Source organism: Hipposideros armiger, unplaced genomic scaffold, assembly GCF_001890085.2.
Source record: "Hipposideros armiger isolate ML-2016 unplaced genomic scaffold, ASM189008v1 scaffold_113, whole genome shotgun sequence".
NCBI lineage: Eukaryota > Metazoa > Chordata > Mammalia > Chiroptera > Hipposideridae > Hipposideros > Hipposideros armiger.
The window spans coordinates 3437007-3460811 of NW_017731463.1; the positions used below are offsets into that span (position 1 = coordinate 3437007).

At 35.4% G+C, this 23805-nt stretch overlaps 1 protein-coding gene across 8 annotated transcripts in view; it reads right to left on the minus strand.

Annotated features, from left to right (window-relative positions):
* Nucleotides 1-23805, minus strand: part of AKT3 (AKT serine/threonine kinase 3) — a 256037-nt gene that overhangs the window by 93960 nt on the left and 138272 nt on the right. For all 8 annotated transcript variants that reach the window (XM_019647580.1, XM_019647579.1, XM_019647583.1 and 5 more), the window contains exons 3-5: nt 23585-23696; nt 13168-13312; nt 5473-5604 (exon numbers count right to left, since the gene is read on the minus strand). In XM_019647580.1, coding sequence (XP_019503125.1) covers nt 5473-5604; nt 13168-13312; nt 23585-23696 — 389 coding nt within the window. The remainder of the gene's footprint in view (nt 1-5472; nt 5605-13167; nt 13313-23584; nt 23697-23805) is intronic.

Genomic DNA, 23805 nt, shown 5'->3' on the forward strand with positions numbered 1-23805 from the left:
AATATATAGGATGGTAACTATAGTTACTAATACTGTATAGTAATTTGAAAGTTGCTAAAAGAGCAGATCTTAAAAGTTCTCAGTACAAGAAAAAAAATGTGTAACTCTTGAGTTGATGAATGTTAACCAGACTTACCGCAGTGATCATTTCACAATACATACATACGAGTGTATCAAATCACTATGTTATACACTTAAAACTAATATAATTTTATGTGTCAATTATATGTCAATTAAAAATAAAATGACTACGGTCAAACCACCTCTTCCGGGAAGCCTTCCCTGACTATCACTGGCTACCCTGGCTGGCCCTCTTATGTTCCCACCATACTCTTGCATAGCTCTATCATTTCACTGCAATTATCTATTTATGTGTTGGTCATCTCAACCAGAGTATGACCTTTCTTTTAGGCTGATGAAGGAGTGTTACTGGTAAGCACATTCTATAGCGGCACACATTTTATATAGGTGTTTGCATGACAGAGAGTGAATAAGTAAGTGAGTAAGTGAATCTGAGTGCATCTGTAAGCCATTCAATATTTAAGACTGGCAAAATCAAATGTTAATCCAATGACAAAACATCTACATTTTTTAAAGAGACAGAAGACATAAAAAGAAACCAGAAAGAATTTCTTGAGCTTAAAAGGACAATAACTGGGAAGAAAAATTCACATAGAGATTCAAAGCAGATTTCAGCAGGCAGAAGAGAGAATCAGCAAACTTGCAGACAGGACAATTGAAATTACAATCTGAGTGATTAAGAGAGAAAAAATTGAAGAAAAGTAAACATTGCCTAAGGCAACTGTGGGACACCATCAAGGGGACCTACATACGCACTGTGCGCATTTCAGGAGAAAGAATATTTGAGGCATACTGGCTGAAATGTCCCCATATCTGATAAAATACAAACACATAAATATCCAAGAAGCTCAATGAACTCCAAGAAGGGTAAATCACAGAGACCCACACCAAACCACATTACAGTAGTCCCCCCTTATTTGCGGTTTCACTTTCCACAGTTTCAGTTACCCAAAGTCAATCATCATGGCTTGATGATCCAGGATCACACAAAGCAAGTGATCCTCCTTCTGACATATCATCAGTAGTACAAGGTCAATAGTAGCCTAACACTACATAATAGTGCCTACAGTATCCACCTCATTTCATCTCATCACATGGGCATCATATCATCTCACATCATCACAAGAAGAAGGGTGAGTAGAGCACAATAAGATATTCTGAAAGAGCAGACCACACTCATATAACTTTATTATAGTATATTGTTATAATTGTTCTATTTTATTAGTAGTTATTCATCTCTTTCTGTGCCTAATTTACAAATTAAACTTTATCACAGGTAGGTATGTATATAAAAACCAGTATATAACATATTCAGTACTATCCACAGTTTCAGGCATCCACTGGGGGGGTCTTGGAAGGTATTCCCTGTGGATGAGGGGATTACTGTATAATCAAACTGTCAAAAGCTAAAGACAGAGAAAGAATCTTGAAAGTAGTGAGAGAGAAACAACGTGTCACATACAACGGACCCCCAATAAAGACATCAGTAGCTTTCTTATCAGAAACTTTGGATACCAGAGTGAGTGGGTTGATATATCCAAAGTGCTAAACAGAAAAAAAAAGATCAACCCAGACTCCTATATTCAGCACAATTATCCTTCAAACGTGAGGAAGAAAGTGACATTCTCAGATAAACAAAAGCTAAGGGACTTCATTACCACTAGAGCTGCCCTGCCAAAATGCTAAAGGGAGTCCTTCAGGTTGGAATGAAAGGACACTAGACAGCAACTTGAAAATGTATGACGAAATAAAAATCTTCGGTAGAGGCAAATAGATGGACAATATTAAAAGTTAGTATTATTTTAACTTTGGTTTACAACTTCACTTGTTATTCTCTACATGACTTAAGAGACTATAAAAATTTATTAGTCTATGTTTTTCAACACACAATGCATAAAGATGTAATTTTACAACATCAATCACTTAAAAGGGATTGGAACAGAGCAGTGGAGGAGCAGTTTTTGTATTGAAGTTAAGGTAGTATAAATTCAAATTAGAGTGTTATAACTTTAGAATATAAAATGTAATCCCCATGTTAACCACTAAAAGAAAATAGCTATAGTACACAGAAAAGAAAATGAGAAGGGAATGGAAATGTTTCACTAAAAAAATCATCTAAACACAAAAGAAGGCCATAATGCAGACAATGAGGGACATCAAAACTGTAAAGCATATAGAAAAGAAATAGCAAAGTGACAGAACTAAGTACCTCCTTATTAGCATTTACTTTAAATCTAAATGGATTGAACTCTCCAATCAAAAGATGGATATTGCCAGAATGAATTAAAATAAATAAATAAAACCATGATCCAATTATATGCTATCTATAAGAGACTTACTTTAGATCCCAAGAAACAAATATACTGAAAGTGAAAGTGTAGAAAAATATGCTCCATGACCAAAGCAAGATAGAGCAGGGGTGGCTGTCGCATTATTAGACAAAAATAAATAAATAATAATAAATAAATAAATAATAAAAGGTTATATGAGATGAAAAACATTATGTATTAAAAAGTGGATAAATGTAGTAAGAAGACATAAAATTATAAACATTTATGTACTTAATAACAAACTATCAAAACATATGAAGCAAAAATGGACAGAATTGAAGGGACAAATATATAGTTGTACAATTCTAGTTGGAGACTTCAATACCCTACTCTCAATAATGGGATTGAAAAAACTGATAAAATACGTAAGGAAATAGAAGACTTAACACAATAAATCATGGAGACCTAACAGACACACAGAACACTCTATCCCACAACAGAGTAAACATTCTTCTCAAGTGCACATGGAACATACTGCAAGATACAACATATGTTATGCCACAGACTAAGTCTCAACTGATTTAAAAAGACAGATATCATACCAAGTCTCTTCTCCAGCCATGATAGAATAAAGTTACAAATCAACAACAGAAGGCAAACTGGAAAATTCACAAGTTTGTGGAAATTAAAGAACACACCCTTAAACAGCCAATGGATGAAAAAAGAAATCACAAGGGAAATTAAATGAGCAAATACTGAGACATGAATGAAAACAAAAACACAACATACCAAAATTTATGGAGCTCGGCAAAAGCAGTGTTAAGGGGGAAATTATAGCCTTAAACACTTACGTTGAAAAGAAAAAGGTCTCAAATCCAAAACATAATTTTACAACTTAAGGAACCAGAAAAAGAACAAACTATACCTAAAGCTAACAGAAGGAAGAAAATAATAAAAATTAGAGCAGAAATAAATTAAAAAGAGAATAGAAAAACTGAGAAAAATCAATGAAACAAAAAGTTGGTTCTCTGAAAAGATGAACAAAATTGACAAACTTTTAGTTTGACTAAGGATAAATGTATAAAGAATGAGGAAACAGAAAATCACCACAGCAGTGATTGTTGTAGACAAGATCCACTGATAGATGTTTAACAGTGAGCACAAGGTTAAGGAGGAAAACGATACTCGCATACTCTCAAGGAGCATTTCCTGCAAGGCATTTATTTATTATAAAGGGGGAAACATTAACTTTACACCAGAGAAACCTGGTAGACAATAGTTTAATCAAGTGGCAGAGGTTAATGTCAAGAGTCATCAGGTGTATAGACATCATTTACTCCTTGACATGATTCTCTGAGACAGACGCCTCAGGATTCAAACCCCAGGTCTTGTCAGGCTCTACAACGTCACACTGTTAATCATTTTGCTGTGAATAAGCATATGAGGATTTTCCTTCAAGAAATTAATAAATGGATTTGTTGGGGAAAGCAGTAAGGATCTACATCAATCAGACTATTCTATCAGCTGTGAAATATACCCAGTTCTGTACAGTTACTCAGAAAAGTATAATTAATCAGTGAGATAAGACAGGATCTGTGTGAGGCTTATGTATAAAAGGAAAAACAGAGTGGAAACGATAATTACTCATGTGACACACACTAGATGGCAATACTAATAACCACAGTAAATACTGATAGCAATAATATACTTATTTAATACTATTTTAATTTTAATTTCATCTTATTTGATAATATGTAACTAAATTTATTCATTCATTTAATCCTGACTACAACCCTATGAGACATGAGCGCTATTATTATGCTCACTTTGCAGATGAGGAAACAAAGGCATGAAAAGTTGAGTCATTTGTTTAGGATCATTTAGTAAGTAGCAGAGCCTACTACTATACTATACTACCCCCCAGGAAATATCAGTTTAATTACAATACATGCTGGGTACTATGCTGAATAATTTATATATCCTAGTCCTCCTAATATTCCTGCCTAGGAATAGTTCTTTTCACAAATGAAATTTTTACAAATGAAAAAGCTAAGACTCTGCTGGGCTGCTCAACACACTGCAGGACATGCAGAAAGCTGCGTCTCTCGCGGGTGACTGTCCATAGTTAGCTTTCCTCCCCTCGGTCATGGCGATGAGCAGCTATGCTGCCCCACAAACATTTACAAACGTTCCCGAGGGAGCAGTACCCACCCCCCTCTTCCCCGCCCAAAGCTGGCTGTTAAAGTCATTAGGTGATAACACGCAAAGCTGGGATAGGAACCCAGGCCTGTATGAGTCCAGGTCAATGTTATTTCCAATACCAGACATTGACTGTGAAGGATGAGATTGAAACGAACGTACAAAGATGGGGGAGCACAGCTTCATAAAGTGTGTGGAGCAACGCACTCCAGATGAGGAAACTATTGTAGCAAATCGCTGAAAGTCAAAGCAGTCTATGAAGCGCAACAATATCACATGTCACTTGTTGAATTAGCAAGTCGAAAAGCATGGACCAATTTATAAAGTATGAAATTTTTCTACTGAGAGAATTGGGATTCAATTCAGAACCCAGAATGAGAATTGGCACCATTAACATGCTAATTATTTGTCTAAGCTGAATAAAGTTACAGGCAAGGGGTTAGGAGCTCGTGAAAGAATTTCAAAGACTATCATTTCTTTTAGTTTCATTATTTCAGTATTTTGAAATCTATTAAGGATGCTTTCCCATTCAATGTTATAGAAGCTGTATAATTTATGGGTACAAATCATCTATATTATTCTTATCACTTTTATTTAATAAGAAATTCAGAATGCTGGGAGAAAGTATTAAAAAGCAACATTAGTATAATTAGTGATATACGTCACAAATATATAGCAAAAACATTCTCCCAAACACAAATACAATAAAGATTTCTATCTCCTCGAGGGAATAAAATAGCTTCACTGTATAACATTCAGATAATATAAACTTTTGAAGATTTAGTATAAATATTAATATACAGATATTATTGTAGCAGTTGCTTACAACCAACATTTTGGTTATGTAATGGAATTTCTACACTATTCATGGCATGCATGAGCACACACACGTGTGCACAGCATAAAGAAAAATTTCAGTTACCTTTGCAATAATAACTTCTTTCTTCAGAATCTTCATAGCATAATATTTCCCACTCGCCTTCTCTCGAACCAAAATAACTTTCCCAAAAGTGCCTTTACCTAGTAGTTTCAAATAGTCAAAATCATTCATTGTCTGAAAAATACAAAATAAAAAATATAATATGAAATATTTGATACAATTATTTGTAAACATATATGTATGTATTTGCCATAGCCACTCAAAAGCAAATTTTACCAATTTTTATGCACTCAAATGAATAAGAATCAGATTGACATTGGCTGTCTCATCAGCAATCATGGGTACTGGAAATCATATAAGCAATTCTCTGATATTGGAGACAATCATTTTGAATATTGGACACAATAATTTTGACAAGAATTCTTCAGCTACTCAAATTATCAATCAAATGCAAGAGCAAAGAGAAAACTCATTTTCACTCACTTTCGAGGACTCAAGTTTTTAAAGACTTAGAAGTGCCGCTGCCACCAGACAGTGTAATAATCAAAAATGTCCCCCCTAAACATTTCCAAATACTACATCCAAAGGAGCAGTACTTCTGAAGGGAGATATTTGAGAATCTACTCCAGTAAAATGAGGATGGAATCCAATAAAGAAAAAGGTATGTACATAAGAAATATGGAAAACAATCTCCTGAAGCCCAGTGAAATCTAAAAAAGATAGCTGTACAACTTCCGAGAAAGCAATTAATACAATTCAGAACAGGAAGCTCTAAAAATGTCTTTAACTAACCTGCCTGTTTTCAGTTTCATTTCTCAGTCCCATTTCTAAATCAAGTGATTCCCAGGATTTTGCCAAGCTGACCTGCTATTTGCTCTCTACAGCTTCATGTATGTTTTTCTTGCTCTGCTTTATCTATCAACATCTTTCCAGAAACTTCCAAAACTTTCATACCGTTTGTCCACTAATGCCCTTCCCACATACAGCTTTTCATTTTTGTGGACCTGTCCCTTTTTAAAATTCCTTTACTATCATTTTAATAGGCTTTTAGATGGAAGGGGAGGTAACTGGGTATGCTCAATTTATCATCTTAAATTTAAATTCAGGTTAGATGGGTTTATGAATAACAAGTTAAAGATGTGGGTTTTATCTTAAAGGAAATCAGAAGTTATTGACGATTTTTGTGCCCTTTTAAAACTATTTTTTCCTGTTTACCTCCCATCTGAAGTTAATGTCAGAAATGTCTCAAATCAATGACCTCAGCTTCTATCTTAAGAAACTAGAAAAAGAGCAAATTAAAACCAAAAGAATTAGAAGAAATGAAATAATAAATATCAGAACAAATCAATTAAATTTTTTAAAAGAATGAAAAACAGTAGAGAAAAATCAATGTAACCAAAAGCTGGTTCTTTGAAAAGAGAATAAAATGATAAACCTCTACCCAGAATGGTCAGAAAAATAAAGACAGAAGATGCATATTATGAATAGCAGGAAAGAGAGAGGGGGCAGCACTACAGATTCTACAGATATTAAAAGAATCAGAAGGGATTATTATGAACAGGTTTATATCCATAAAATTGACAACTTACATGAAATGAACAAATTCCTTGAAAGTCTCAAATTATCAATGCTCACTCAAGAACAAATACAGTAAGTCCTCACTTAACATTGTTGACAGGTTCTGTGACTTTAAATGAAATGACTTATAACAAAACCAATTTTACCACAGGCTACCTGATATAAACACAAGTTACATTCTTACAGCAGCTCATCAATAGTATAATGAAATGACAATGAATGAAAAGTTATTTGGGGACCTGCTGTACATAACAACTCAAATAGCCCTGTGTCCATTAAGGACACTGAATTTGTGGTCAAAAAACCTTTCAACAAGGAAAACTCCAGGACCAGATGGCTTTGCTAGTGAACTCTATAAATATTTAAGAAAGAAATAATACCAATTCTATATAAACTCCTACATAAAATTAGAAAGGAGAGATTACTCCCCAGTTTATTCTACGAGGTTATCATTACCCTCATACCAAAACCAGAGAAAAACATTATAAGAAAACTACAGACCAATATCTCTCATGTAAATATATATAAAAATTCTAAAATTTATAGATGCTTACGTTCATTTTCAACATTATTTGCTGCTTATACTTTTGATAATTTTTCCAAATGTCAAGTTATAATGCATTTAGCCATTCAGTAATATCTCTAGTTCAAAAGAAAAGTAGCAAAAGATATCAGGGAAAATAACAAAGTACATTTATTAATTCAACTAAAAATCAAACAAGTGAGGCTAAAATATGGAATGCAGTTAACAAAGCTAGCGTCATTTGAACCAATAATAGGTAGTTGTATTTTCATGAATGGATTTTAAAAGTCAAGGAATACTACAGAACCAGAAAGCCATTTGTGCTCGGTAGTCTCCAACGACGGATGGCACTAACTCCCCTTCTCCCTGTGTGCAATGCCACTTCTCATTAAGAGGGGGAAACTTTCCCGCTCCCTGGGCTGGCATTGTGTCCCGCTTTGAACACAGAATAGGATCAAAGCGTCACTGTGCCAGTTCCAGACCCAGCTGTATGTCTGTCAGCTTAGGCTCTCTGCCTCTTAAAAAGTCATTCTTGAAAGCCAGCTCTTATGCTAGAAGTCCAGGCTATTCTGCAGGAGAGAGTGGCCATGTTGAGAAGCCCTGGAAGATGAGACACCACATGCAGAGACAGAGCATGTGGAGGAGGACCAAGAAGCCAGCACCTGAGGAAGGCTCTCTGGCCTTTTCCAGCCCAGCCCACGTGCCCGTTGAAAGCAGCTGTTTGACAGATACATTTGAGACCAGCAAGAACTGCCCAAACAAACCACAAAATCATGAGAAATAATATAATGTTTTAAGACATTAAGCGTGGGTAGCTTGTTCTATCGCAATAGAGACATTATTCTCATCAATAAATCATAATTTTATTTTATTGCTTAAAGCTTCATTTGAGCAGGACCCTCTTTATTTTTATTGTTTTTAATCTAAAAGCACTGGAAAATGATACTTGCTGTGTCCTATCACTAAATATCATATAAATTCAAACTGAATTCTTGGGGGTAAAAATTATAAGCTGCTTTATGACGTTTTTGGATGAAAAGCAATACATAATTATAAAATATTACTGTCTTCCTTTAGGATTGCACTTCTTAGGGATAAGGAGGTTTTTTAAAAGCATGACAGCCTTAACTCTACATTTCACAGCTCCTGTCAGTTTGACTGTCAACCTTAAAAAAAGAGGACTTTGCATGGAAATTGATATTAGTAAAAAAAAGCATTCTACGTGATAAAATCAGAAACAGATTTCATATCTATTTTGACAAAACTTCAGAACATTTTAAAGAGTAGTTTTGATACCAAATGCTTATGTTCAGGGCGGTATAGATAGTAATTATCTAGTCTTTACAAATGGAATGTAACCTATTACAAAATGTTTTCCTCTTTTGGATGGTGTTAAGGGAAAAGATACAATAAGATATTAATAAAAAATGAGAGCATAGATACTCTCCAGCAAAATTAATCCTCCAAAGTCCAATCCTAAGAATTTATTAGGAAAGTATTTCACATAACTATACTCTTTCCTTTACATAATCTGTAAGATATCAATGTGGCTGTTTTAGGTTAAGAATACATGTGCATATATAACAAACACTTAATAAATATATTCAAACCACACAAACTAGAATATAAGAAAAAAGACTGCCTAGTCTAAAAATTAGGTTTAAAATATGAATATATAATTGAAGAGGAATACACAAAGAATCTCTTGGAAAAGAATACAAAGGTATTAGTAAATTTAGTCAAAAAAGATAAATTCCAAATACATTTACAATGTAAGAACCAAAGAAAGCTCCGGGGACACTAAGTAAAAAGGGGGTGGGGTCTCAGGAAGTCACCTCTGCGCCCTCACCTCTTCCCGCTTCCTCTGGTTCTCTTTCTCAAGGGAAGGGAAGCTCTGATCTGATCCGTCAATGTCTACACTGCTTATGCTGCTCCCTCCTCTCTGAGCAGCAGTGAGAGGTGACACGATCTCAGCAGGTCCCACCATCCCTTCCCTTCTCTTCCTCCTAATGCTCACCATTGCTGGGAGTTACTGCAGCCAGGCAGCAGTAGGTAACAAAATGGCAAGAACTGGAGTCAGACTTAACGGGAAGACAGGAGGTATGGCTTATACTTTATACCTAAATCGCGAGACAATAACCAGCTGCTCCCAGAGAGGCCAACATGGTCACTTAAAAATTAAGCAAAATAGGCTGGCCAAGTGGCTCAGTTGGTTAAGAGTTCACTCAAGAGTGCGAGCTCTGAGCAACAGGGTCACTGGTTCGATTCCCGGCCCGAGCTGAGCTGCCACTGAGCTGCCAACAGGTGGCAGGATGGCTCAGCTAAAAAAAAAAAAATTAAGCAAATTGGAGTCTCAGTTGGCTGTTGATCCTTTTATGCAGCGTCCCTTCATGCCCCTGACAGGGTATGGAGAATGGCAGCTTGACAGCCACAATTGCACTTCTGAGTCCTCTAAGGAAACCTTTTGAGACGTCATCTTTTCATTGAAACACAGAACAGTGCTTAAATCGAGTTCTGAGGCCTGTGCCTCTTTTCCCCACCACGCAGTGTCTTGCCCTCTCCAAGAGGGATTTTGGCCTGCGGAGCAGATACCGTGGCAACCCCCCCAGCACTCAGAGAAGTGACACCTGCCTGCCCCAGGCAGGAGACGGGGTGAAGACAACTGAGCACCCCTGGCCATCATCAGGGGCCATTCTCCTTCTCCTTCTGCTCAACTTTCAAAAAGTGAACGAGAAGAAAACGTGCTCTGCAAATTAGGGGAAGGATATCCTTATTTCAGAATCTCCGTGTTTACAATCTGAAATTAAAAATAATCTGAACTTCTACAGTTCTTTTTATGAGAACTGAGACACACAGAGCATACAGTTCTAGAGCCATTTACATATCTTAGAGAAGTGATGGGCATATTTCACCATTTTTAACCACATTATTAGGACCATTTTAGAATAGGTAGTAAGTAGTACAATGCTCTATCTTTTTCTGAAAACTTTGTCATTTAAAACTATTTTATGCTATTTAATTTGAAATGAAACGAAATGAAAAAAGAACAATGGAAATCAGATACAGGCCAAGTAAGACAATGAACCCCCCAAAATTCAAAGTGCTCATATCAAGTTTTCATTTTCCAGACTCAGTTTCAGCTTCAGTGAGAGAATTCTCAGAGAATCTGCTTTAAAAAGATGTGTACGTTTTTAACTATCTTTATGTGGATGAAGTAGAATAATAGCTAACAATAATAGCTAATTGTCATTGAGCACTTGACACGTATCCCCTCATTTTAATCCTCACAACTATATATGAGTTAAGTATCACTGCTGTCTCCTTTTTATAGATGAAGGGACCAAAGAACAGAGGGATTAAGAGACTTTCCATATAACTACACATATAGTAGACTCAGGACTTGAACCCAAGCTGTAGGACCCAAAGATATCATTTTCTACCACTATTCTGTAATATTAAAATTCTGATTTTTTCCAAGAGTGCTCTAATATAAGATGAAATGACCTAATATCCAAACATTGTTTAAGTCCAACAGTTTGACATAATAATTCAAGAAATGGAGTATAATCACAGGAGACAATACCTGTATTATTTTGTTTTAAAAATAACTTGGTTATGTTATGAGTGTAACAGGTATAGAGGTTAGTGAGGCTTAAGATATATGAATCAATAAACAGAAAGACATTGCACACTGAAGTTGTACAGTGAATAATTGAAAATAGTTATATGTTGAACAAGGTATTTAACTTCGGGCCGGCCAAGTGGCTCAGCTGGTTAAGAGCTTGCTCAAGAGTGCAAGCTCTGACCAACAGTGGTTCGATTCCCAGCCCGAGCTGAGCTGCCGCTGAGCTGCCAACAGGTGGCAGGATGGCTCAGCTAAAAAAAAAAAAACAACATATTTAACTTCTCTGAATGTCAGATGACTTAACTGCAAGATGGGATAATAACAGTACCTACCTCTGATGATTCTTATGAGAATTAAATAAGGTAAGATATATAAAAATACTGCTCAGAGCCTAGAACAAAAAAGCTCAGAATAAATGCTTAGAAGTGTTAATTAGTGACGATGATGAATTCTAAAATAATCCACACCAGTAATTGTAAAAAGAGAAAAATGTATTGTTTTTGTAATTATTTATAACCAGACATAACAGAAAAAAAAATCCTCCCATACTTTTCCATTTTTACATGTTTTGTCTCTATTCAGCATTCTTCTGGTAAATTTCCATATTCTTTCCAAAATTCTTCCATCCATTAATAACAATATTTCTAGTTAGGGTGTTATAGACTCCCCACTTTCAACCTCTAACTACCTCAACAGTATCTTATTATTAATCTTTGTGATTAAGCAGAATTTTAGGAATTCCACAGAATTTAACAGGGTATAGCTGGTATAACTTGTTATTGAATGGAGTAGTTTGTAATTCAAAAGATAAGATTAATTGGAACCTGGTTTTAAATTATAAGCATAGTTAAATCTCAAATTAATTGTGTAATGTGCACATACATTTGGAAAAGAAGCTTCCTTATCTCTGCGTAGGTGGGCAAAACTAGGTTGTTTTTATTATTGCAATGATTGAGGACCAAGGGGTTAAGTCGACTTAAAAAAAAGAAAAGAAAAAAAAAAGAGGGATTCAGTTCAACCAACAAATAAAGAACAAGTCTTTAAGGAAGACACAAAGGGTTCTCAATACAGTTGGCCAAGATCAAGCATAGAATATTATTCTACCTAAAATTGAAATTTCAGGGAAAGATAATTAACTCTAAGCTGTGACTGTATATCTTCACCTAGTTCACACGTTTGGCACATAGAAGGGGGATTTGAACTCAGGAAGTCTAACTCCAGAGCTCTGAATCACTGTGCTGATACGAAAGTACATGGATAATTACCTTAAAAATTGGTGTTTTCCTACCTGAAGATTAATTTACAATCTATTATAACAAATACATTCTAACATGATAAGTGGTATGTTCATCTATTTGAACACTTACATCTTTAGATTAATCTTAAAATACCATTTCTTACGTAAGGAAGTTGCTTTTCAATTTTCCACAGCACAGAAAAATGTAATTTACAATGCCCATAAATATATAACTTGGCACTTATTATTCTGGAGCACTGAGGGAAGGAAAATTCTGTTTCCCTCATTGGCTCAGGAGCAGCCATTAAAATAAAAACTGATTATTTCCAAGTTTGTTCACTTTCCTGCTGACACTGGTGAGGCTGGGGCCCCAAGCGGGAAGTACACCAGAGCCATTTGTGCATCTGCTTTCAGGAGCACACTGAATGCCAAATGGAAAAGGACCAAATGATTAGGGGAAACATTTTATTTCCAAATTTCTAAAATGGTATTAAAAACAATAAGGGGGAAAATGCAAGTTAGAAAGTAGTGTAATGGCACACCAGGCACAAGTCCCTAACAAGCCCCATCAGCACGTGGTGCTCAGTGCTGAAACGAAGTGATGGTTCGATTATTTGATTTTAAACAAAGACAGGTAATTCCAGATTCACCTGAATAAAACCTGACCACACCCATGTAAGATCATTGGCTGGCATTTTTTTCCAAATGGCAGTTTGGGGCATATTTCTTCCATGCACAGAAGTGTGCTGTAGGGAATAAGTTATTATTTTCTACCTTTCTTTTGTGATGAGTTGTAGAAGCATCCATTTCTTCCTCCCCGATATTATCAATTTGCGAAGTTGGACTACAGTTCATTCTCTCCTCTTCTTGCCTCTGAAGTCTGTCTGCTACCGCCTGAATAGCTTCTGTCCATTCTTCCCTATAAAAATAGGTACAACTTCTCATTAATAAAGGTAAATAATTCACATATTTCCTTTTTATAAAATGTGAAATATACACAAACAAAGTCTATTCCAGGATAACAGATAACACACACACGTACACATATTCTCCCATCATTACTCCAAGGTGAAATTAATCCCAAAGGCATTTCACACTACAGCCCTAAAGTTTGTCACAGTATTTATTTGGAGGTACGTTAAATGAGAATAAGAAGAAAAGAATTATAAAGAAATTCAGTTAAAAATTCTTTAAAAGTGCAGTTAAATGACTGTACATATCTTACCTATAAAGTAAATTGACCGACAAAGTCTGCTGCACTTTTTAAATGTTTTGTTCAGCCATTTTAAGTCCATCATTGACATACTCAAGATCTTTTTGTGGTCCAACAGAAGTTCTAAGAAAAGGTTTTCAAAGCCCAAAACTTTCACTGTTCCTAAATCAGAGGTAAGTTTCATTTTTTTTTAAATGATAGGTATAAATTGTAGCTTAAATAAGTCTCTTGTGCACCAAAAAATAAAAGCTTTTGTTTTTTAACAGTTGCCCTATCAGATCAAGGATCATTTATGTTCATATAAATTTTAAAATCACCTTGTTGATTTCTTAAAGTCTATTAGAAATTTTAATGAAATTGCATTGATTCTACAGATCCATTTGGAGGGAATTGCCATATTAATAAATTAAGTCTTGCAATCCATGAACATGGTATAGCTCTCCATTTGTATAGGTCTTTGATTTCCCAATGCAATGTTTTGTAATTTTCTTTGAAAAAGTCTTGCACACCTTTAATTGAATTTATTTCTAAGTATTCTTTTATGCTATTGTGGAGGGTTTTTAAAATTTCATTTTCAAACTTTTCTTGCTAGTATGTAGAAAATACAGTTTTTTATTGTGTTGACCTTGTATCCTGCAGCCTTACTAAATTAATTTCTTAGGTATAGTAGCATTTATTTTTCTGGATTTTCTACACATGCAAACACTTTTTCTACAAATAAGGGCAGTTTTACATCTTCCTTTCCAATCTGTTTGCTTATTTCTTTTCTTGCCTTATAATACCATCACTACAGTGTTAAATGAAAGTGGTGAGAGGAGACACTTACTTTGTTCCAGAACTTACGGAGAAAGCATTCAGCCTTTTACCTTTAAGTATTACATAAGCTGTAAGGTTTTTTTGCAGATAACCTTATTCAAGAAAGTTCCCTTCTCTTTCTAGCCAACAGCGTTTTTATTATGAAAGGGTGTTGAATTTTGTCAAATATTTTTTCTGCATCTGTTGAAATGATCATGTAATTTTTCTCTTTTATCCTATTAATATAGTGAATTTAGTTGAATGATTTTCAGATGTTTATCCAACTGAATCCATCTGGTCTTGATGTACTATCCTTTTTACATATTGTTTTAATTCTATTTGTCAAAATTTTCTTAAGAAATTTTGCATCTATGTTCACAAGTATCGTTTTCTCTTATGATAGCTTTGCCTGCATTTTAGAAGAGGGTGACAGTGACCTTATAAAATGAGTTAGGCAGTGTTTTCTCTTCCATTATTTTCTGAAATAGATTGTTTAGAATTGGTAATATTTCTTTATATAGTTAATAGAATATACCAGTGAAGCCATCTGGACCTGGGAGTTTTCTTTGAGTAAAGTGTTTTAATTTCTAACTCCATTTTGTTCATTGATACTGGGCTGCTGAAGTTGTCTATGTTTTCTTGGATCAGCATTGGTAAATTGTGTCTTCTCTCTTTTTTTTTCTTCAACAATCTTCCAAGATGTTTTCAATTCTATTAATTTTGTTTCAAAGAACCAGCTTTGGCTTATTGATTATTCTCTATTGTTTTTCTGTTTTCTACTTCACTGATTTCTGATCTCTATAGTTTCCTTATTTCTGTTTGTCTTGGGTTTGATTTACTCTTTTAGTATCTTAAGATAGAAGCATAGATTATTGACTTGAAAATGTCCTTCTTTTCAAATGTAAGCATTTAAGGTTATATATTTCCTTCAAAGCACTCATTAAGCTACATCCCACAAATTTTGATATGCTTTATTTTCATTATCATAATTTTTTTAATCACTGTCTGATAACCCATTACCTGTGCCTTACAAATTTGATTCTGTTGTCTGTTTTGTTTCTGTGGTTTTAGCCACATTGTCTTGCATCTTTGTGTACTTGCTTAGTTTTTAATGAGTCCTGAACAATGCACATGAAAAAGCAAAGAGATAGTTTGGGGCCTAGGAGAAGAGATAATCTTCCTTTAAACATTATTTATATTTGCTTTTAAAAGGCTCCTAGGAGCCTAGCAAAAGTAGATCATGTTAACCAAATTTGAGGTCTGAAATAATTTATGGCTGGATTTCAATCCTTCACATTATTAGTTCACCCTCTCTTCTAGGGTATAGTCTCTTAGAGTGCCAGACTAAGATGTAGTGATTTACCACGTCTTCTCTTTGACCTTGGATTCCAGAATATGACTCTCAGCTCTGACAGTTACTCCACATCTCAACATCTCAGACGCAGCTTCTAAAACTGGTAGGTGCCTTTAGTGAAAGGTAGGGCTCATCTCTCTATTCTTTTTTTCCATATACTTTTGGCCCCATAATTCTTCATACCCTGATTGGCTCTTGGCAGCCTCTTTCTTTAAACATTTCATCCTGCTTTTCTAGTAGTTCTTAGGTGGACCTAAATTATGTAATTCACCATTATTGAACTGCACAGGCATATACAGTTGATTCCTGAACAATGTGGGGGTTGAAGTGCCAACTGAAAACAGTTGAAAACCTGCATATAACTTTTGACTCGCCCGCAAATTAACTACTAATAGCCTACTGTTGACCAGAAGCCTTACCAATAACATAAACAGCAGATTAACATGTATTTTGTATGTTATATGTATTATATACAGCATTCTTACAATAAAGTAAGCTAGAGGAAAGAAAATGTTAAGAAAATCATAAGGAAGAGAAAATACATTTACAGCATATATTGAAAAAATATGCAGTTCAAATGTGTGCTATTCAAGGGTCGACTGTATATATGCCTGTTAAAAAGCATTGGCCCAAATATCTCACTCATTGGAAGAGGGTCTCCAACCTTCTAATTCTTAAGTAATGCTGGAAAATGTAGTCAGTTTGGAAAACGGAATGCATACCCCTATAAAGCAAATAAATTCATTTTTCAAATATATATACCACTAATACAAAAACTTAATTTTCACAAGTTGATCATTTATTTGAAAACAAACACTGAGTTAAGAAGTCTACTATGCACGCTACTGAAGTAGAAATAAGTCGTGGAGTGGTAGGAACTTCCAGTGGCGGGGAACCTTGCTATTGTGAATAAGTGTAACTAAGCGTTAGCGGTAAAGAGAGAAGAACAACTGTCCACTGAGCGCAGTGGTGTTCTAAGAAAAACAACGGTAAGTTTGGGAAGAGGACCAAAGAAGACAGGTGGTTAGTGAGTGGTGATGCACAAGATGTGCTGGTACCTAAGAGCAAGAGGAAAGGACAAGCAAGGGAAGGTGTTCCTGGCATAGGGGCCAAAGAGCCAGAAAGAGCCATAGGTAATGTGAGAGCCCACCACAGAAGTGGGGTACTCAGGAAACTACAAGCAATTCGATACAGCTGTAACGTAAGGGGAGTGTACGTGTGCACATTCTCACGGAGGTGTGAGTGTGGTGGGGCCACGGCAGTGACAGTGAAGGTGACCAGCTGTAAGAGAGGAAAAATAACCTGGGTCTGTAATGTGGATATTCCTGTACGACATAATAAAGTACATAGAAAAATCATATTTAACAATGAATAATTTGAAGTTGCGCATTCATTAAGTCAGAGAAAAAAACAAATACATCTGCTATCACAAGTTATTAAATACTGCTAAAAAAAAAGAGAAAAATAACAGATAAAACTATTTGAAAGGAAGAGGTAACATTGCCATGCCTGCAAAACAATCAATGTTTTGAGTTACATAATAAACAGAAACCAATAACATTCACCCAACAGCAGTAGCATCGACATTCTTCTTACGTGTATAAGGAGCCCTCACACGTTCGGTCATAAAACAAGTCTTAACAAATCTGAAAAGAATGAATGACACCAACTATCTTTTCCAACCACAATGGAATGAAACTAGAAAATTCAGAAGGAAAACTGGAAAATCCACAAATACGTGGAAATTAAATAACACACTCTTGAAGAACCAAATGGCCCAAGAAGAAAGCAAGGGAGAAATCAATAAAAAGAAAAATACCTTGAGCCAAATGAAAACAAATATACAACATACCAACATTTATGGGGTACAGCTAAAGCGTACTCAGTGGGACGTTTATAGCAGTAAATGCCTACATTAAAAAAGAGGAAAGACAGGGCCAGCTGAGTGGCTCAGTTGGTTAAGAGCTCGCTCAAGAGTTTGAGCTCTGAGCAACAGTGGTTCGAGTCAGCCCGAGCTGAGCAGCCGTGAGCTGCCAACAGGTGGCGGGATGGCTCAGCTAAAAAAAAAAAAAAAAAGAGGAAAGACCCCAAATATACACCCTAACTTTATACCTCAAGGAACTAGAAAAGGAATCAGTAACTAAGCCTGCAGTTAGCAGAAAGAAGGAAATAATAAAGATTAGAGCAGAAACACACAAAATACAGAATAGAAAAATATAGGAAAAAAATCAGTGAAACTAACTGTTGATGTTTTTTTTTTTAAAAAAAAGATCAACAAAATTGACAAACCTTTAGCTAGAATAATTAAGGGAAAAAAACAGAAAACTCAAATAAATAAAATCAAAAGTGAAAGTGGAAACCTTACAAGTGATGCCACAGAAATAAAAAGGATTATAAAAGACTACTATGAACAATTATATGCCCATAATCTGGATAACCTGGAATAAACAGATAAATTCCTAGAAACATACAACATACCAAGACTGAATTAAGAAAAAGTAGAAAGCTTAAAAAACCAATAATAAATAAGGAGATTAAATCAGCAGTCAGAAACCTTCCAACAAAGAAAACCCCAGTCCCATATGGCTTCACTGGCAAATTCTATCAAACATTTAAAGAAAAATTAATACCAATACTTCTTAAACTCTTCCAGAAATAGAAGAGGGAGAAACATGCAAACTCATTTTATAAGGCCAGCATCACCCTGAAATGCCATCACCCTAGAATTTCACTCAAAGCCAGAAAAGACACCACAAGAATAGAAAACTACAGGCCAATATCCATGATGCAAAAAATCCTCAACCAAATACTAGCAGACTGAATTGAAGAACACATAAAAGTATCATACACCATAATCAAGTGGGATTTATCCCTGGGGTGCAAGGATGGTTCAACACGTGCAAATCAATCAATGTGATATGCCACATTATCAGGATGAAGGATAAAAATTATATGATCATCTCAATAGACGCAGAAAAAGCATTTGACAAAATTCAACACTCTTGAATGACAAAAACATGCAACAAACTAGGAATAGAAAGAAAGTACCTGAACACAATCAAGTCTAGATACATAAAAAGCCCAAAGCTGATATCATAATCAGTGGTGAAAAACCGAAAGCTTTCCTCTAATATCAGACCACACCAAAGATGCCCACTCATGTCATTTCTATTCAACATAGTACTTAGAGTCCTAGGTAGAGTAACTGGTCAAGAAAAAGAAATAAAAGGCATGCAAATCAGACAGAAAGAAGTAAAATTATCTTTGTTTGCAGATGACAAGATCTTATGTGTAGAAAACCCCAAAGGTTCCACAGAAAGACTGTTAAAACTTATAAACAAATTCAGCAAAGTTGCAGGACACAAAATTAACATACATTTCAGGTTTATTTCTATACACTGACAATGAACATCCAAAAAGAAAATTAAACAGACAATTCCATGTACACTAGCATCAAAAAGAAAAAAAAAAGAATAAAATACTTAGAAGTAAGTTTAACCAAGGAGCAAGCGGAGGCAAAAGGAGCAAGTGGTGACTGAAAACTACAAATTACTGATAAAATGAAAGAAAGAGATGGAAAGACAGCCTATGTTCACGGATTAGAAGACTCAATATTGTTAAAATATCCATAAATAACCAAAGTGATCTACAGATTCAACGCAATCCTTATCAAAATCCAAATGACATTTTTTATAGAAATAGAAAAATAATCCTAAAATTCATATGGAATCCCAAAGCCAAAAAAAAAAAAATCTAGAGAAAGAAGAACAAAGTTGGAAGCATCACATTTCCTGACTTCAAAACACATTACAAAGCTACAGTAATATAAACAGTATGGCGATGGCATAGAGCCAGACATATGCACCAATGGAAAATAGGGAGTCCAGAAATAAACGCATGCACACATGGTCAACTGATCTTCAACAAGGGTGCTGAAACTACAAAATATAGAAAGGACTGTCGTTTCACTAAGTGGTGTTTGGAAAACTGAATATCCACATGCAACAGAAAGAAATTGTATCTTTATCTTAGATCATACCAAAGACTCAAACACAAAACCTGAAGCTATAAAACTCATAGAATAAAATATAGGGGTAAAACTTCTTAACGCTGGTTTTGGCATTGGTTTCTTGGCACTAGAAGCAAAAATAGACAAGTGGGACTACAACAAACTAAAAAGCTTCTGCACAGCGAAGGAAACAATCAACAGAGTGAAAACACAACCTAAGGAATGAGAAAAAACATATATCTGATATGGAGTTAGTATTGAAAACATATAAGGAACTCACTCCTACAACTCAATAGAAAAAAAAACAAATAATCCACTTTAAAAATGGCTCAAAAACTTGAATAGACATTTCCCCAAAGAAGACATACAAATGATCAACAGATACATGAAAAAATGTGAGGTGAAACCACATGAGATACCACCTCACCTGTTAGGATGATCATAAAAAACAAACAGAAAATACTAAGTGTTGGTGAGAATGTGGAGAAATTGAAACTCCTATGCACTGCTGGGGGAATGTAAATTGGTGTGGTCACCATCGAAAACATTTTGAGGTTCTTCAAAAAATTACGAATAGAACTACCATACGATCCAGCAATCCCATTTCTGGGCTGTATTTATCCCCAAAAAATGAAATCAGGATCTCGAAGAGATATCTGCATTACCACATTCAGTGCAGCATTATTCAAAATAGCCAAGAGGTGGAAGCAACTTAAATGTCCATTGGCAAATGAACCGATAAAGAAAATATGGCATAAACATAGAATGGAATATTATTCGGTCTTAAAAAAGAAGAAGGGCCGGCCGAGTGGCTCAGTTGGTTAAGAGCTCGCTCAAGAGTGCGATCTCTGAGCAACAGCGGTTCAAGTACCGGCCCGAGCTGAGCAGCTGCTGAGCTGCCAACAGGTGGCAGGATGGCTCAGCTAAATAAAAAAAATTAAAAAAAAAAAGAAGAAGAAAATCATCTTATGTGCTACAATATGGATGAACCTTGAGGACATTATTCTAAGTGAAATCAGCCAGTCAAAGCAGGACAAATGTTGTATGTTTCCACTTATATGAGGTATCTAAAGTACTCAAACTTACAGAAGCAGAAAGCAGAATGATGGTTGACAGGCAGGTAGAGACGGAAATGGGGAGTTGCTATTCAATAGAGTTTTAGTCATACAAAATGAACAAGTTCTAGAAATCTACTATAAAATAATGTGCATAGAGTTAACAATACTGTACTGTACACTTAAAATTTGTTATGAGGGTAGATTTCATGTTATGTGTTTTTTATCACAATTTTTTTCTTAGATGAGATTAATATATATATTTTTTAAGATTTCATTGGGGAATTGGGGAAGGGAAACAGCCAAGTTGCTGTCCTTCAATCTTAGTTGTGGAGGGAGCAGCTAGCTCATCTCCAAGTCCAGTTGCCATGCTTCTGCCCGTCAGCAGCTCACAGCCACTCAGCTCAAGGTGCCGTGTTCAATCGTAGTTGTGGGTGGACATAGCCCACCATCCCATGTGGGAGTCAAACCGGCAACCTTGTTGTTAGGAGCACATGTCTCTCAGCCATCCTGCCACCTGTTGGCAGCTCAGCAGCAGCTCAGCTCAGGCGCAGCTCACTGGCCCATGTGGGAATCGAACTAGCGACCCTGTTGCTCAGAGCTCGCACACGCTCTTAACCAACTGAACCACTCGGCCAGCCCTTTATCACAATTTTTACAAAACAATGTGATAGAGAAGCTAAGAACATTTTGAAAAAAACAACAATAATGGAACGCTTGCTTTATTAGAAGTTAAAAGTTTTATAAGGTTTCTCTAATGAAAACCCTATGGTCCTAGTGCTAGAAAAATCAAAAGGGGAAAAAAGAAAAAACCTAAAAATACAAGTATTTATGAATATGTGCTATCCATAATCAGAGAAGAAAGGATTATTTAATAAATGGAGATGAGATAACAGGCTCATCTTTTGGCTAAAAATAGATTGTAAACTTATACATGTAATAAAATATAAGATTTTTGAAGATAAATTAGAGATATGTTTAGTTTACAACAGGTAAGGATTTTAGATTGGAAGACAGAGTGTAGAAAATAAAGAGTTTTTCTAGATCTCACTACGTCTTTCTAAGTCTTCATTCACATTAAATTCATATAAAATTTCCAGGTGAATTTAGAAAAACAATCTCTAATGTAAATATAAATATTCTCTTTTTCATTTTCCCTGAGACTGCTTTCTGCTAGTCATAAGCACAAATGAAAAGTGATTGACTATTCAGATAAGCAGTGGGATATTATTGCAGGAACAGCAAACTATTTTAAAGTCTTAAGATGTGGCTTAAGTCCAGCTTTGCAGACACAAATGGCAAAACGAATCATGTTTCAGGGGATGGTGTGAATCTACGAAGACTAATATTTTCAAAGAACATATATTGACATGAGAAAAGTTCCATTTATTCAACTAGTCAACAAACAGTGTGTCAGACGCTGGACTGGGTGTTAAAGATAAATAATGAGCAAGGAAGACAGCATCCTTGCCAGTCAAGAATCTGTAGTCTCGTAAACAGGGCAAACTAAGATTATAGTAGTGCTACACCTGATATAAAAGATACATGGAGACAGGTAAGTATATAGCAGGGGGGCTACCTAATCTACAAGAGTCAGAGAAAGTTTTGCAGGAAATGTGACATTTTAAGCTCAGATATGAACTATACATAGGAATTAGTCCAAACATATTATGGGTTAACGTGTAAGCAAACGGAGGACTCAGCATAAGAAATACCCAGGGAAGACAGGGTGCGTGGGGGGGGACCCCTAAAGTTGAATGATACTAATTACCTAAACACACCTCACAGAATAAGATTGAAAGTGCATAAAAGAAAATACCAGCCAGTCCTTAACTCTGATCATAGAATTAGAATTGTGAGTCACGGCTAGTTCTTTTCTATTTTTCTTTCTTTTCAGTTTTCTGAAGTAATCATACATTACCGTTTACTGTTTATTGATTTAAAAAGTACTAGTAAATTAACACTTTACTATTTACTAGTAAATAGTAGATGTTGTGTTTGGGAGAGGTTGTGTTTGTTGGTTTCTTAAGACCTAATTTATTCATTTGGAAAATAAGGCTAATAACATTTAACTTCACAAAGTTGCTGATTTGGATCAAATATGATAACATATGTGCAGGAAAATGATTTTGTGGCTGTGGCTGCTGGACCTGTGTATCAGAGCCACCAGATAAAAGGGTAATAAACAGAATTTGGGGGTGGGAGGTGGCTGCAGAAATTGGTACATCAGGAGGGTGACAATGTAGCCCTGGTGAAGAGGTGAGCAGGTGAGGAATGTGCTGTCACTCCAGTTTTGGGGACAATGACAACCAGTGCCAACCAGTCCTGGTATTTTTTTCTCACTGAGCTTAGACCCAATCTCAGCATCCTTCTCAATAATAGTCCAGGCAGCCACCGGCATAGTGGCATGCTCCTTAAAACCTTTTGCTATCTCTAGCCTTGGAATTCCAAATATGAACACAATCAACTCTACAATTCTTTTTAAAAAGGTAGGTTGGTTATAAAAATGTCTTCCTTAATTTGTATTTTAACTTTTTAATGTTCTGTTTTCTCTTAAGAAGTGTATTTTACAGAACTTCTGGAGGTTTTGATTGAGTCGTTTGCAAGCCTCTGCTACTCATTCATTATACCAGGGTACAATGAAGGAACTATAGCATTTTACAAATATCTTTACCTATACTTACAAATGGTGATGTCAGAGACACATGCATCTTTACACTATTGTTGCTTTTTCACAAAATGGGGAAAAAAAATGAGTTTCTTACCTTTCCTCTGGAGTATCTACATGAAATGTTCTCTCTATGACAGTGGTCCACTGGAGACATCTGATAATAAATGTGTTTGGCTTTGGTCGTTCTGTTTTCATTAACTGGCATTCTAGAAATGAAATCAAATGTCTCTTTGAATATACTTACACGTAAACCGAGAAATAAACAGTTGAGAAAAAGAGAGTTCTATCCTAAGCAAAACCACTGTAGCCTCACAG